This window comes from Haplochromis burtoni, unplaced genomic scaffold (genome assembly GCF_018398535.1).
Source record: "Haplochromis burtoni strain Fernald_Lab_line unplaced genomic scaffold, NCSU_Asbu1 Contig_5, whole genome shotgun sequence".
NCBI lineage: Eukaryota > Metazoa > Chordata > Actinopteri > Cichliformes > Cichlidae > Haplochromis > Haplochromis burtoni.
The window spans coordinates 1,559,752-1,574,577 of NW_024582366.1; the positions used below are offsets into that span (position 1 = coordinate 1,559,752).

General features: G+C 41.5%; 2 protein-coding genes across 4 annotated transcripts; one reads left to right on the forward strand and one right to left on the reverse strand.

Annotated features, from left to right (window-relative positions):
• The first annotated feature begins 2,986 nt into the window (after nt 1-2,986).
• LOC102307514 (ICOS ligand) lies at nt 2,987-7,115 on the forward strand. Of its 3 annotated transcripts, XM_042222248.1 has the most exons (6): nt 2,987-3,482; nt 3,558-3,881; nt 4,620-4,898; nt 5,387-5,557; nt 6,734-6,850; nt 7,011-7,115. In XM_042222248.1, the coding sequence occupies exons 1-5, from the start codon at nt 3,329-3,331 to the stop codon at nt 6,805-6,807; spliced, it is 1,002 nt and encodes a 333-aa protein (XP_042078182.1). In that variant the 5' UTR covers nt 2,987-3,328; the 3' UTR covers nt 6,808-6,850; nt 7,011-7,115. The 3 variants fall into 3 exon arrangements, with proteins under 3 accessions (XP_042078182.1, XP_005923497.1, XP_005923498.1); XM_005923435.3 differs by lacking the exon at nt 7,011-7,115 and having other exon boundaries at nt 6,734-6,959; XM_005923436.3 differs by lacking the exon at nt 7,011-7,115 and having other exon boundaries at nt 2,988-3,216; nt 6,734-6,959.
• Nucleotides 7,074-11,690, reverse strand: nit2 (nitrilase family, member 2). Its single transcript, XM_005923431.3, has 10 exons — nt 11,585-11,690; nt 11,357-11,475; nt 10,902-11,022; nt 9,777-9,865; nt 9,606-9,699; nt 9,451-9,525; nt 9,293-9,371; nt 8,939-9,037; nt 7,839-7,894; nt 7,074-7,542 (listed from the first exon to the last, which is right to left on the reverse strand). Exons 1-10 carry the CDS (start codon nt 11,610-11,612, stop codon nt 7,442-7,444), a joined length of 861 nt encoding a protein of 286 aa, XP_005923493.1. The 5' UTR covers nt 11,613-11,690; the 3' UTR covers nt 7,074-7,441.
• Nucleotides 11,691-14,826: the final 3,136 nt, after the last annotated feature.

The window sequence follows — 14,826 nt, forward strand, 5'->3', positions numbered from 1 at the left end:
TATTGTGATTTATTCCACCCCCTAAAACGTTACTGCACAACATTGATTTAACTTTCATTTAGTTTGATATATATATATATATATATACATGATATATATATATATATATATATATATATATATGTATGTATGTATGTATGTATGTATGTATGTATGTATGTATGTATATATATATATATATATATTTAGTAAAAGAGCATTGCCTGACCCTCTGCAGGTACTTGGTGGTTGCAGCTTTTCTAGCGCCTCTTCATGGTTCCCATTCGCCTGCGGGATCCCCAGGTACTTGTAACTGTCCTCTATGTCTGCAATGTTGCCTTCTGGTAGTTCAATCCCCTCAGTTCTGACTACCTTCCCTCTCTTTGTTACCATCCGACTACACTTCTCCAGTCCGAACGACATTCCAATGTCATTGCTGTATAGCCTGGTAGTGTGGATCAGTGAATCGATGTCTCGTTCACTCTTGGCATACAGCTTGATGTCATCCATGTACAGGAGGTGGCTGACAACTGCTTCGTTCCGTAGTCGGTATCCGTAGCCAGTCTTGTTAATGATCTCACTGAGGGGGTTCAGGCCTATGCAGAACAGCAGTGGGGACAGAGCATCTCCTTGGTAGATCCCGCACTTGATGGTGACTTGTGCTATGGGCTTGGAGTTGGCCTCTAGTGTTGTACGCCACATCCCCATTGAGTTCCTGATGAAGGCTCTCAGGGTCCTGTTGATCTTATATACTAGTTCTAGGCATTCCAGTATCCAGCTGTGGGGCATTGAGTCATAGGCCTTCTTGTAATCAATCCAGGCAGTGCACAGGTTGGTCAGTCTGGTCTTGCAGTCTCGGCTGACTGTTCTGTCTACCAGTAGCTGGTGTTTTGCGCCTCTTAGCCTCCTTCTCCATGGAGGGTACTGCCCCTTGTGGCTGTTCAACTTGTAGCTGATCACTGCTGCCGTATTGTAGATCAGCTTGTTAGTGTCGGTAATCGTGGTGGCCGTAGTGCTGCATTAACATCATCTAGCAGACCTTCTGAGGGTACTTCACGTAATCTTGGTAACCGGCTACGGGGGATCCAGGTTTCAAGCTTGGCCATGATCCTATTTTTCAGGTCAGTTCCTCTCGCACTCAACGATCCTTCTCCTATCGCACTTGGGGCTATGTACCCAATCTCGGGTGGGGGTGATGATATCTCCCCCCTGACCTGGCGTCCTGACTCCTCCTTGCCTAGCATTTGTGTTGTACCTCGTCAATCTCTAGCTGTGAGAGCAGTCCCTTCTTTCGAATGTTGGAACACTGAGCTACTAGTTGTTTCGCCGTCATTGTGGATGTTGGGTATCGAAGAATCCATAGGTCCGTCATCCTATTCATGTAGCCCCTTCCGCCGGGGTTACTTGCGTAGTAGCATTCCAGCAACGCCCTGTTTTCGTCTCTGCTTTCGTTCCAGTGGCCCACTTCTCGGTGCCCTGGTTCCTCAACAGCTGACGCGGACCTTGTTGATCCGGGCGACGTCCGAGCCGGCATGCCTTCATATTTATCTGTCTCGCTCATGTCTGCGGTAGGCTTGCTTAGCATAGGGGGTCTAGCCTTAGGACCCTTACTGGACTCGAACTTTGCGATCCTCTGCTCCAAAGGCGTGTAGTCTAACTACTACGCTATATATATATAGGAATATCATGAAGGTAACTTCATTTTCATTTTATTTCAGATTTCATCCTATACTGCTGTATATATATGTATATGTTTATAGTATGCACAGTATAAATGATTCTTGCACAATAACAACTGAAGAAAACTATTAATAAAATAATAAACTGAAAAATCAAATTGGGTATATGAGAGTGAGATAATAGCAATAATGCTTCACTCAAAATGTACATTTCATTTGTTGAAGTTTTGTTTCTCTAATTGCATTTAATTTGAAATACTTTCACTGCACTATGAGATTTTTAAAATAAAATATGAAATCATGTATTTTCCCAATAAAATCACAAAGCTTCTAAAAGCACAGCAGCAGTTATATAGGCCCTACTGTCGTTTACAGATTGAAGTGACAGACAGTATGTTAGAACAAACAGCATGCATTCACACTTTCATTTAGGCAAAATGGTGTTACCAGGATTTTTTGTCTTGCAATGGAGTTGAAGTGAAGTGTAAAAATAAATAAAGTGTAGAAAATTGGTTCAGAAAAATTGCCGGGCTCATTTAAAACCATTTTCCTTAATTATGGATATTTTACATGAAAAATTATGTTGCACAAATATTTTATACTGATTATCTGTTTTAAGTGATAAAACAAGTATTTAGACTCTTTACTGAAGTAAAAGTCGTAAATAATGGCACAAGTAAAGTAAAAGTCATTATGTAAACTCATAAAAATGACTAATTTTTGTATTTATCACGTTTTTTGGGTTATTTTAACTGCTTGGATACTGCTGATACTTTCTTTGATAATTAAACAAAAAAAAACTTTTATTTTGAAATTTCCAAAACAATAAAGAAAGATTTTAAATAAAAGGTACGAAGTACAAAGTGCAATATTTCCATCCGAAGTAGTAGAAGTACAGAGGAGAACAGAAATAAAACAAAGATAGATGTGTTTAAGTAAATTAAAAGTAAATTAAAACTTCATGAGTAAACTTAGTATATTAAGTAAGTACTTTCATCCAGTGGGGTTGAATAACACTCAAAGTAATCTACTGGCACAAGTATTAAAATGAGACAAGTTTCAGAATAATGTTTTTGATTAGCTAATAACTGTGTGTAGATTAACGTGTCCATCACGTTCAATTAGCAGAAAATGAAAGTAAACTACAAGTACCTTAGAACCGAGTACAGTACTTAAGTAATGACTACTTTTACTTTTATGATACTCTCCGTTTCACAGTCGCGATCAGGTGAAAGAATGAAACACAAACTCGTTGTGTTTCCTCTGGATGAAACGAACGTAACCGCAATAACAGGAAGTTTGATTGTAGCTTCTTCTCCAGATGCTGTGAATGAGTCACAGAGTCAGATGTCATCACGTTTCGTGTCGTATGTTTGGGTGTGTGTTACCTGACATGAAACTGCTGACAGAAACTAACCGTCCTCGAGTTTTATTCTTGATTTTTTATTTTTCTACTTTATGTTTTATTTTTAAATCCTTCAGCGGTATTTTTGCACGTTTTTAACTCAGAAAAGACGCGAGAAATAGAGAGAGAGAGACAGAGAGGCAGCGAGAGCAGGTATGGCACAACAGGCCGCCGCATGACTGACATTAATGAGGTCGGAGGTGTACGCGGGGTTGGAACGAGCAGAGGACGAGGAAGTGAAGTTTGACTTTTGAATTACGCAGAAATGAGCGAGTTTTGTTTTTCCAAGCTGAAGAGAAAAACGTCTGTTGATAGATTTTCTAGTTTTTGTGCGCAAATGCGCCCAAATCCGGAGACGCCGGTGGCACTTTTACGCGCAGGACTTCTGTTGAGTTTATTTAGTTTGTGCGCCTGTTTGGGTAAGATGCCTGACTGTCTGCAGATCACACGGTGACATAATGACAGTAAATAGCGTGTCTCCTTTTTGTGTGCAGATGACAGTTGTGTTCTGGGGATCGTGGGACGGCCAATGTCTCTGCCTTGCGTTCTCCCTGAGTTAGTCAACTCCGAGAATGTCACCATTGAGTGGATGAGAGACAGTGAGTTGGTACTCAGGTCGGTATGGAAGCCCGATGGAAGTGTGGAGACATGGAGCAATAACAGAGTCGCAGTCCCAGCTGACGCTCCTCTGACTGGAAACGTGTCTTTAAACCTGCCAGCGGTTCGTCCCGTTGAAGACCAAATGTCTTACAGCCTTTTCATGGTGTTAGGGAAGAATCAGAGCGCCAGGCTGTGCACCACATGCCTCAGGACAGCAGGTAAGTCCCGCGGGATTCAGGGGGAAGCAGAAGAAGGATATTTAGAAGTCCAGTCTCTGGTGGTTGGTGGCAGACATGGCTGTAAATTTTGTCGGAATGAGGACACATTAAAAGCCGGAAATTTTAAGCACGAGACACTTATTTTTTTGTATTTTAGGGATTTTTTTAATTAACAAAATTGAACGTTTTCTAGATGTGTTTGTGACCAAAGTCTCTGTATTCATGTTCCAGTTCAATATACGTTGCAATATAGTGCAGTGAGTGTTTTCTTTTAACTTTGCACCAACACAGTTACAGACATTATTTATTCTTCTTCCCTCTTTGCCTGAGTCCAGATGGGAGTCAGAGTTTAAAGAGTTCTGAATATAATATAAGGTCACGTTTGTTGCTTGTTTGCACCTGTTTACATCACTGGTAGATGATCTTATCTTATAAACACCTGAATTGTAACAGTTCAGATGTGTTTCAGCAAAACTCCTGCACATTTATAACATGCCACACGTGTCTGTAATGATTTGTAGGTACCATATGTATCTGACTAGTTAGAAGACTAGAAAAAAACAATAAACTGCTGCATGAAAACATTCACAATCATATTGTGGGAGTGTTGGAGGCATTGTTTCCATGATGAGTAATGTCTTAATGCTTTCCCTAATCCCTCAGCTTCTTTCATGTAATTACTGGAGGAAAAGAGATTCTAAATATTACTAAATATAGAATCAACACATATGTTTGCAGCCAGTTTCAGCACCCCAAAGCTGGAGAAGGAAGAGGCAGTGCAGGGCGATGAGAAGGTCTTCCTGTGTCACTCCACTGGAGGTTATCCCACACCTGCAGTGTACTGGCTCATCAACGACAGCGAGGAGCCCCCCGCAGGGTCGGTGAGGACTCAGATGACATCACTCCCAGACAATCTCTACAACATCACCAGCCACTTGACCCTCAACATTTCCCACGACTCCATTGTGTCGTGCATCATTGATAACCAGTCGATGAACCAAACCGTGATGTCAACCTGTAAGTGCAGTCATTAGTGTTCAGACACAGCAGCACGATTCTCCTTATCTGTGAAACTCATAGTTAAGCAAATTCTGCTATCAGCTGGTTCCCTATACTGGGTAATGTCACGTGTCTGACTGGTTTGATATTAATTAACATTAGCAAACCAGTCCAGTTTTTATCATCTTTGAATTTTTGAAAGCTCTAGTTTAACATGTAAAGACAGACAGGTTTGTGTTTTGTTTTTTAAATCTTATCACTTTTGGATCAATCAGTTAATCAATCAGTCAAAAATGTTAAAAGTCACCTTGGCGATGTACATCTTTTAAATACAGTTTATGGATTTGGACTCTTTGGATTTTAAATCTTCTTCTTTAGTGTTTTTTTTATTGCAGGTTCTTTTTGGAGTCAGGTGTTATTTATTTATTTACACTTTATTTATTGGCCTTGGCTCTATGGCACACTGAAAACATTTTTACTATTGTTTTTTCCTGATGATTGCTCAGATGGAGTGGAGGCCAGGCCTGTGACGAATCGAGCATCGTCGGCCATGTGGATGTTCAGCACAGGTCTGTGTGTGGTGGTTGGGATCATGGTGATAGCTGGAGTGGCGTATCAGATCCACCTGGACAAAATAAACAAGAGGAAGAAGGAAGAGCACAAACAACAATGGAGAGGTAAGCAGATCAATGTGTTTGTTTATCAGTGAATTTAATAGAAAATAGTGCAAATAGTTAAATCAAATATTTGCAGCCTTTGCCTTTAGACTGGAACCTGAGGAGCTTTTTTATTGGTGGACTTTATGAAGAAATTATGGAAATTCTGTTTTAGCTACTGGGAAAAATGCCATGCCAAGAGGCTCTTAGCTTCTATTTTTATATGAGTCTGGATGAATGTTTGAGCATGCTGTCATGCTGCAAAGCAAATCTGTGCCTCCTTTAATAGAGCTGTAAGACGTGTGCCTGAGATCACAGCATTAGGAACGTCTTCTGTAAGACGTCACACAGAGCTGGATGTAGAAAATCACACCTGACATCAAGTGTTTAGAGCAGTTTATTTATTTATACATAAACTCAATGTGCTTAATGATAAACACATAAAAACCTGTGAAGGTTTAAAATACCTTAAGGCAGTGAAAACTTCAAAATAAAACTTTACAGAAAAACTACAGTGTTGAGGGCGGCACAGTGATGCGGTGATTAGCACCTCATAGCAAGAAGGTCGTGGGTTAAAATCCCACCTGGGGCCTTTCTTTGTGGAGTTCATGTGTGGGTTCTCTCAGAGTACTCTGGCTTCCCCCACAGTCCAAAGACATGCAGTTAATGGGATCAGGTTAACTGGTGATTCTAAACTGACCGTGACGTCTGTGTGTTCCCTGCCTTTCACCCTATGTCAGCTGGGATTGGCTCCAGCCCTCCGTGACCCTGAATTGGATAACAGAAAGAAAATGGATGAGTGATGAGCTGCTGAATGTCAGCCTGTGTGAACACAAACGCTTTTGAGTTTTGATCTAAGGGCATCTTGCTGTACTGGGGCCAAACCATTGAGTTTTATGAACTATTAAAAGGAATTTTAAAGGGAAGTTTATACTGTGGTGGGAGCCAATGAAGTGTCTGTACTGTACTGGAGTAAAATGCAATTTGAAAGAGCTCATTGTTAAGCTGATGATTTGGAGACCCTGGAGCAGTCTGAAGCCTGAGCTCTTCCCACAGCTGACCTCACTGCATAAAACCTGTTTAATATGAGCATCCACCATTTTTAAAAGTATTTATATGGCACATAACAAGAGAAAGTATAACAGAGCTGTCAGGTTGTTGTTGTGCTTTTGTAACTTGTTTATTTGTCACCATCAGGATACAAAAGACGGTATCAATTCAGGTTGGAAGACGAGTTGATGAACCAGGAACAAAGGGAGACGGATGTTTGAGCCTGACGGTCACTTAAAAACTGAAGCCACAGAGCACTGATGTGTAAATATGTTTGTTGTAATTACCATTTAAATATAGTTTTTAAGATACTGTACAAGAACAGTTCTTGGTGGTTGTTTTGTTTAGTTTTTGTTTTTTTGAACCTATTTGAAGATTTAATAAAGACTTCCAAAATGACACCAAGCCCTCTTTTACTTCATAGATCTATAAGGCGTACGAGAGGTGAATTCATATTTCTTTTACAGTAGAAGAAAGCTGCATTGGATTTCAGGTTTGTTTTTTATTCTTGAGCACTGATTCAGAAACAAAGAAAGCTCTGAAAACAAACAAGCGGCCAGTCTTCCCATTCATCTGTAACCAGAAATGATAAATGAGTCACTGCTCATCAAAAAGCTTTTAACTAGATCTGCACTGGATACAAAAGTCACAGCTTTTAATGCAACGTTTCTTCATTCAAGTTATCTTAAAACAGCCAATCAGCGACTGTCCAGCTGACTCATGTTTTCCTCTGCTGGACAGCGAGCTGCTGCAGGCCTGCTTCTCTCTTCAATCCACTTTAACAAGAATCACATGGATGAGACTTTACAGGATCCTTTTTGCTCGATTTGAAGAGCTGGACCCGAGGTTCAGAGTTCAGCTCGAGCCGTCCTGCACTGACGTCACCGCGTAGAGGTCGTCCCGACGCTGAGATGTGATCGGGATCTGCTGCCGGATGTCGGCCAAATACTGCAGGTCTGAAAACACGCGACACATTTAGAGAGAAGACACAATCACAGCAACGGCAGAGTAAACACGAGCACTGTGCAGTAACTGCTGCTGTGCCAGACTGAAATGTTTTCTCTGTTTTACATTGTCAGGTCTTCATTTTTTAGTATTATTCTGTAGAGGAAATCATTAAAGCAGTGAACTAAAACTTCTTCTCAGAGCAGAAACTCATTTTTCCACTTTCCTCACCAGCTGATCAAAGATTACATAACTGTAAATGACTTTCACATTCCACAGAGACAAGCAGACTTCTGCTTTTCCTCACCGATGTCGGCATAAATAACAGCTTCCTCTGGTCCAGCCTTGGAAATGACTTCCCCCCTGTAACAACAGAATTATTCACAAATCAGCACAAGAAACGCTCCTTTAAACTTCCTCACAGTTGATATTTTCTTATTTCATTTTTACAAAAAAGTATTGAATAATTTATTCTATGTTGTAACAGCTAGTTGTTGTTTTTTTATTTTACATTCATATAGATTCCCTGCAGGAAACACATTAAAACTTTAAATGCTAACGCACAGTTAAGCTTTAAGTTTCATCTGTTTTGTACGGTCATGACGTAAGCCGTCGATTCTTCACAGGCAGGCAGGGACGTGTCGCTGGACACTTTTCAGCTGACGACACTTTCAGAGTTGATGAGTAACTCTTCAGACCTCTTGGTGACACTCACTCGACGTCAGCAGCTGATGCCCGTAGAACAGGTTAAGATAACAAACTGCTCCCAGCACACAACCTCCGCTTAAAGAAACACGTCTGTTCCTCAGACAGACAAACAAAACCCACACATGACAGCAGCGGCGCTGCAGGAAGGTTCAGGTAACACGACGGGGTGGAGTCATCAGAAAGAAACTAAACACCTGGATAAGCCGAAATTCCCAGATGAACTTTAAAGCTCTTTGGTCGCGCCTGCCAACGTGAAATATTCCCTCAAGCCGTTTGTGTGGCAGCCAAGATCCAAATCAAAAAACCACCGTGGGCTATTTAACCTGCCTCCTGTTACCCGAGTTACACTTTACATGGCGTGCATGGCATCCGAACAATAAACGGCTCAGCGTAGGAAGGCTTCACTGGATTTAAACCTTGTGACAACGTTTTTAAAGCTCATGAAATACAAGGTTACAATGAATTTGCGTCTGAAAAAAGCTGCTTTTCAAGTTTGTTCCTACTGGAGTTCCTCAGCTTACCCAGAGACGGCAGTGAGATAAACTCTGACAACAGCTTGCTGATTCTACATCTGTACTCCACCCTAACTGCTCTACATTGTTAAAACCCTGAATCCTTCTACTTTTACGGCCTCAAGTTGTCCCTCTGAAAACTTTAACCGCCTTATCACGCCCTGCCTTTTTGATCTTATTTTCTTACCACGGGTTCACGACGGTGCTGTGACCCCAGGCCACGTAGGAGGCAGCTTCATCTCTGGCAGGTGATGCTGTGGCCACATACACCTGATTATCAAGCGCCCTGCATAAAGAGACATTAAAATGATTCGTTGCAGATTTAAACAGCAGCAGATCTCAGTTTGTAGTCCCTGAGCTCTCGTCATGCTGCGTTTATTATTCAGCTTGTGTTCATTCAGGCGTTCTTGTGCCTTATAAGTAACATGTCTGGTTAACGAAAGCTCAACCCTCAGATCAGATATGTGGCTGAAAGATGACTCTAACATGTCTGCAGTAAATTATTCTTTTGGGAGTGACTGACTATGACCCTCAGTCTGACCTCCCCCTCTGCAGGAGCTCCCAGTGGGCGGGGCCTGTGGTCATGTTGAAGGCTCCGGGGTAAACCAGCAGCTGACAGCCTGAGGACAAAAGCGCAGTCCAATCAGCTCTGGTACATCACAGGAAAACAAAATCTAAACACTCCTTTCAGACGCTTACCCTTCCTGCTGTAGAGCTGGGCGAGCTCCGCGAACCTCATGTCATAGCAGATCCCAACACCCACTTTGCAGAACGCTGCAGGAGGAACACATCAGATCAATGTATGCTCATCCAGACTGCGAGGCAGAAAGCCAGAGTCTGCGGCTGTCGCTCACGTGTGTCAAACAGCGATAAACTGCTCCCCGGGCTCAGCGTCTCAGATTCCTGGAAGCGGATTTTTCCGGGAACGTCGATGTCAAACAAGTGAATCTTAGAGGAAGAAAGAAAAAAGATGAAGAGGATTCATCTCTGCAACTGACCACACACTGTATATGACCCACACATACCTTCCTGTGTTTAAGAATCATCTCTCCATCAGGGCCAAACACTGTACAGGTGTTGTACAACTTCCCACCATCCTCCTCGGGAATGGATCCTGTGGATGATGACGAGTCGTAAGAGCTTAAAAACTCGAGAGGTTTGAAATGAAAAGGCTCTTGGACGAGAGAGACGGATGTCATCACAAACACAAAGAAGGTTCAGTTAAGACCCCAATGACCTGGACAACTGGAAACATCGACATAACGAAAAGTAGTTTGAACTGAACTTGGATTTAAAGTTATTCCAATCTTCTTAAACGATGACCACGCTTGGGTGGCAAGTGGCCCTGTTACGATCATTACTATCTCCATGTGTTTATCCTCTGACAGAGACACATGAAAGAGACACGACAACCAAAGAAATAAATCTTTGGGAGAATTCTGTAAAACCTCGTCACCTGCTGTACTTGCACCCAACATGACGATGGAGAAAACTTTCAACTCAATGCTTAAAAAAAACACGACTTCAACAGGTCAGATCGCCTTTTCTATTTTTATACTGTCTGTGGTGAAGCCCATCAGTCCATCCTCTGCCTGAGACCAGCGCCTCCCCTCTCCTTTCTTCTGATTGGCCACCTCTTGGAAACAGAAGGTTTGAACAGCAGATATCAGTCTTTGTGACATCGTACTCATCCAAGTTTTTAAAAAAAGTCTTAAACCTGAGATTTTATCTCATAGGGATTACTTGCACATGAAACGAAACCTTGAGCTTGTTAGTGTGATGGATCTGTTAAAAAGGTTTCTGATGGAACACTTAGAGGATAAAACACGGTAGAGTGCAAGCAGCAGGGAGTGCAAGCAGCAGGGAGTTAAACATTCAAAGTTCTCACTATTTTTCCTACAGTTTACCCAGAAACAGATTACATTTTCCACATCGTCTTGACAACCCACAGCAGGAAACACAGTGGAGTTATATATTAGCTCTACTACTGGTGAGCTGTTAACTCTGAGGATCTAACACCACAGCGTGATACACACAACTCTTACTGTAGCTGAACTACATGAAGCATCATCAGCTCCTTTACAGTAACATTAGAAGTGAACTTTAATGTACTCTATGTAATAGCTTTAAATCCACGGCTGCTTTCACACCTCCCACCAGATACACCTCGTTCTCCTTTGCTGCCTCCGACAGCACCTGGGTGGATTCTCCTGGGATGTTCTCGGCATATCTGGAGAAGAAGCTGGTCCCATATGGAGAATTGAAGCATTCCTGTGTTAACGACAGGGAGATCATAAGCTCATAGGGTAAATCTGAGCAGTCCAAAAAGGCAGCTCATCTGAGGGTCCTGTGCTGGGAACTTTTTAGAAATATTTCATTCCTGCACTAACGGATGTCCAGAAAAGGGAACAAACAGTTCATAAAAACACAAAGACGACACCGCGTTAATGGTAAAGCGCCGTCCTCTCAGGGGACACGTCTTTTAAATAAAATCTACAGCTGTATTTGTCCCCGGACACTGGCTTGTTTAGTTGGTTGTATTTTAAAATAAGCACTTCAGACTGCTGACAAGCAGCCGTGAGGCGCCCTTCCTCCTCCTCCTCACCGGTAGCAGCACCACTTTGCTGCCCTGTCCTGCAGCCTCCCTCACCAGCCCCCGGGCTCTGCTCAGGTTGTCTGCTTTGACGCTGCTCACCTGCAGCTGAACCACCGCCAGACGGAACTCTGAGGAAACAAACACGGAACTTCAGCGAGTGACGGAGAGCCGCAGGCTTCAAACCCGCGCTCAGCGATTTAACATTAAACTGCGAAACACGGAGAACTCTGTACTTACTGGACATGACTTTGGCTAAAGTAGACATGTACACACAGGACTATCCGCTCACTACACCGCGCCACAGTCCGGTCATGTGATTCCGGGTGGCGGATTGGTTTTCAAAATAAGAGACCTTGATTTAACATAAAAAAATAAATAAAGAGTACTAAAACAATATTAGTAAGTGTTATTTTTAGGTGAGTTGACGATATAAATTTAAGCTTATGAAAAACTGAGGTCGTTAAACGTGAAGATTTAAGGCGGTGTAACGTCACAGGGGGTGGGTCGATCCAGCACAAGATTGTCATTGTTATTCACTTTTCTGGTTAATAAACAGTAAAAATGATGTAAGGATCTCAGTGGCTCTGCTCAGTAATAACGTTCCTAAATATAACGTGTATTTCCAAGTAAAAAAAAATAAAAAATAAGATGAACTAGCATTAATGAACCTCAGCGATTAAAAAATAGGGGGATTACTCAGGGTACACAAGTAGTGTCAAACCTTCCACTGCAGAGAGAATAGCTAAGCTATATATAGGAAAGGAAAAACAAAAATATTCAAAAGGAGGACTGTGACCCTGTTTGAAGTATATAAAGGATTACGATTTTTAAATGTTTTTTCCCTGGACATAAAACAAACAAGTTGCTTTTTGCTTGCTTCTTGTTTTTTGCTTATTTGACTAATATGATAAACTAAGAAAAATATATTTTGCAGAATAATACTAAAGTAAATGAAGAACAAAAAATTAGTGTGGGCCATGATTAAAACCACAATTAATTTTGTTCAGGCTTTGAATAATTTTTATTCAAAGATTTAAACAGCAAAAAAAATTAGGATGAGAAATTTTCCTGCAGGTTGTTAGAACAGGGGCGTGTCCAGAGGGGTGGCATGGGGTCATACCACCCACCCCTGCTGTCTTACTGACTTACCAACGTCTTACAATGTCAGCACAGGCAGGACTCATGGAGAAAGGTAATTTAGTATATATGCTTACAAACTTTTAATGTTTCATTGTACTTGTACTTTAAGTAATTTCACATTACATTACCTTCTACTTCTATTGGACAATATTTTCAATGCAAATAACGTACTTTCTACTTGATACTGTTCATCTTAAGGCTGTAGTTTAATATTTTATTTTTGCAATACTTTTGTTAAAGCCTTGAATTAAGGCTGAGAGTTTCACTTCAATCACATCTTGTTTACAATCCACTTTGCTGTACAGAAAAAATTAAAGTTAATGTCCAAAAACCTTTGGTCACAACTGCATGTCAAATGCTGTTTCACAATGAGTGTGTCCAAACGTGCAGTCAAATAATCTCCATTTATTAAAAACAGAAATGCTTAGAAAATAACAGCAGTACAGTAAGGTGCAAATTACATTTGAGACAGGTTGCATTCTGGACTAGTGGTTGACAGCCTGATCCAGTGATGTTACAGAGAATGTAAAGACTCCCAGTCGAGGATGTTCCAGTCAATGGGAAAATATCAGAAAAGCACAACAACGCATGGATTACACAGGAATGCTTCGGACTGGAGGGAGGGTCGGGAACAGATTTTGTCTTGAATTCTACTTTGCTCAGTTTAAATGTGCTTTTCAGTCTGAGAAAGGGGTCAATGCCCTCTGGGCTGAAGTTTAAACTGCAACTGTCACACTGGAGGTCTCTGTGGGAGGCTGAACACACAACTAGACTTCAAAGCAAATAAATAAGCAGGAAGAAAGCAAGAATGAGTCCAAGCAGATTTCATGACTAAAGAATAAGATACGGCGATCGAGGGGGGCGTGGCAATTCTGAAACAGACCAATCGCACATTAGTGTGACACCCATGTGGAGCTGTTAAAGCATGCAAAATAAAACCGTTCAGCCGAACCTTAAACGCCACCGCTCTACGAACAGAACCGCGATTTTAGAGGATCTTCACGCCACTGCTGGTGCCCATATCGCACGTCACAGGCATGAGGCCGAAGGCAACAGTGGCAAGCAAACTGAAACTGCTCAGTATGGACTGCAGACTGCTTAACACAGTATATGGTTTTAGCTAATACATGAGACAGACAGAGATATATATTTATATATAAATATGGATGCACCGATTATGAAATTGGATACTGATGTTACAAAAAAATTTGGCTGATAGATGACGTTTTTCTTTTTCCTCTTATGTTGCCTTTTTCCCAGGGAAACAGAAATCTTCACCCTGTAAAAATAATTTCTATTTTTTTAAAGCTTTTCATCACTTTGGAAATTAAGTCAGCACGAAAAATCATGTGACAGCACAGATGAACACTGGGGCCTGTAAGTGGGAAACATCCATCAGAAGTCAACAGCGGCCCATTTATCAGTGTAGTCGTGATAACTTCACATCAGCGGTTCTCAAACTTTTTGTAGCACGCCTGCCACTCAAAAACATGAGACGATCAATAGCAATTAAAAAAAAATCTAATCTGAATTTTAGTGAAATAAATGTCACCACAACCACACCAAACTCTCGTCTACTTTTGTACTTTCAAAAAAAATCATACTCATCCACGGTGGATTAACCTCATGTTTCCCCCCTGGTCATAATCACCTGTGGATCTGTGCACCACAGTTTGAGAACCACCTGTGCTGCTCTTCTATTCTGTGTGGACAGAAAAGTTGTTTATGTGGGTCAGAAATGAGATCAGCTTTTTGTGCACCGTGAAAACCGTCTTTAAAGTGGACTTCATATGCTTTTACTTATTTCCTGTCATACACGAATACTAAACATATGGCCACACTTTCAAATAATCACATCAGCTATGTCCGCGTAATCCCCATAAGCCCAAGCTCAGACTTCCGACTGCTCTCAGGGCTCGGGGTTACACACTTTGACTTGTATGATGTCAAAGAGATCACATCAGTGCTGTTCGGGGGCCAATCAGAATACAAGTTGCCTTAAAAGAGGAGGAACTTTAGACAACAGATGAACTGAAGCTGGAGGACAACATAAATAATGATTATTCTGCACTGCCAGTCATGCAAAGCTACTCTAGTTGAATCCAAAAATAAAAATAGAGCTGCAAATGAGCATATCAGGTCCATTCCTTTCAAACCTCTGCAGCTCGTTAGTGTGATCTTTTCATTCTCCCTAATGTTTCAGCCTTCTGGATATAATTTACTCATCGGGGGATGTCATTCACATGGTGAATCTGACTGGGACGAGAAAATACTGAGGTGCTCATAATGTAGTCCAGAGAGGCTTTCTGGGAGCTACATCAGACTGCTATGAGATGAGG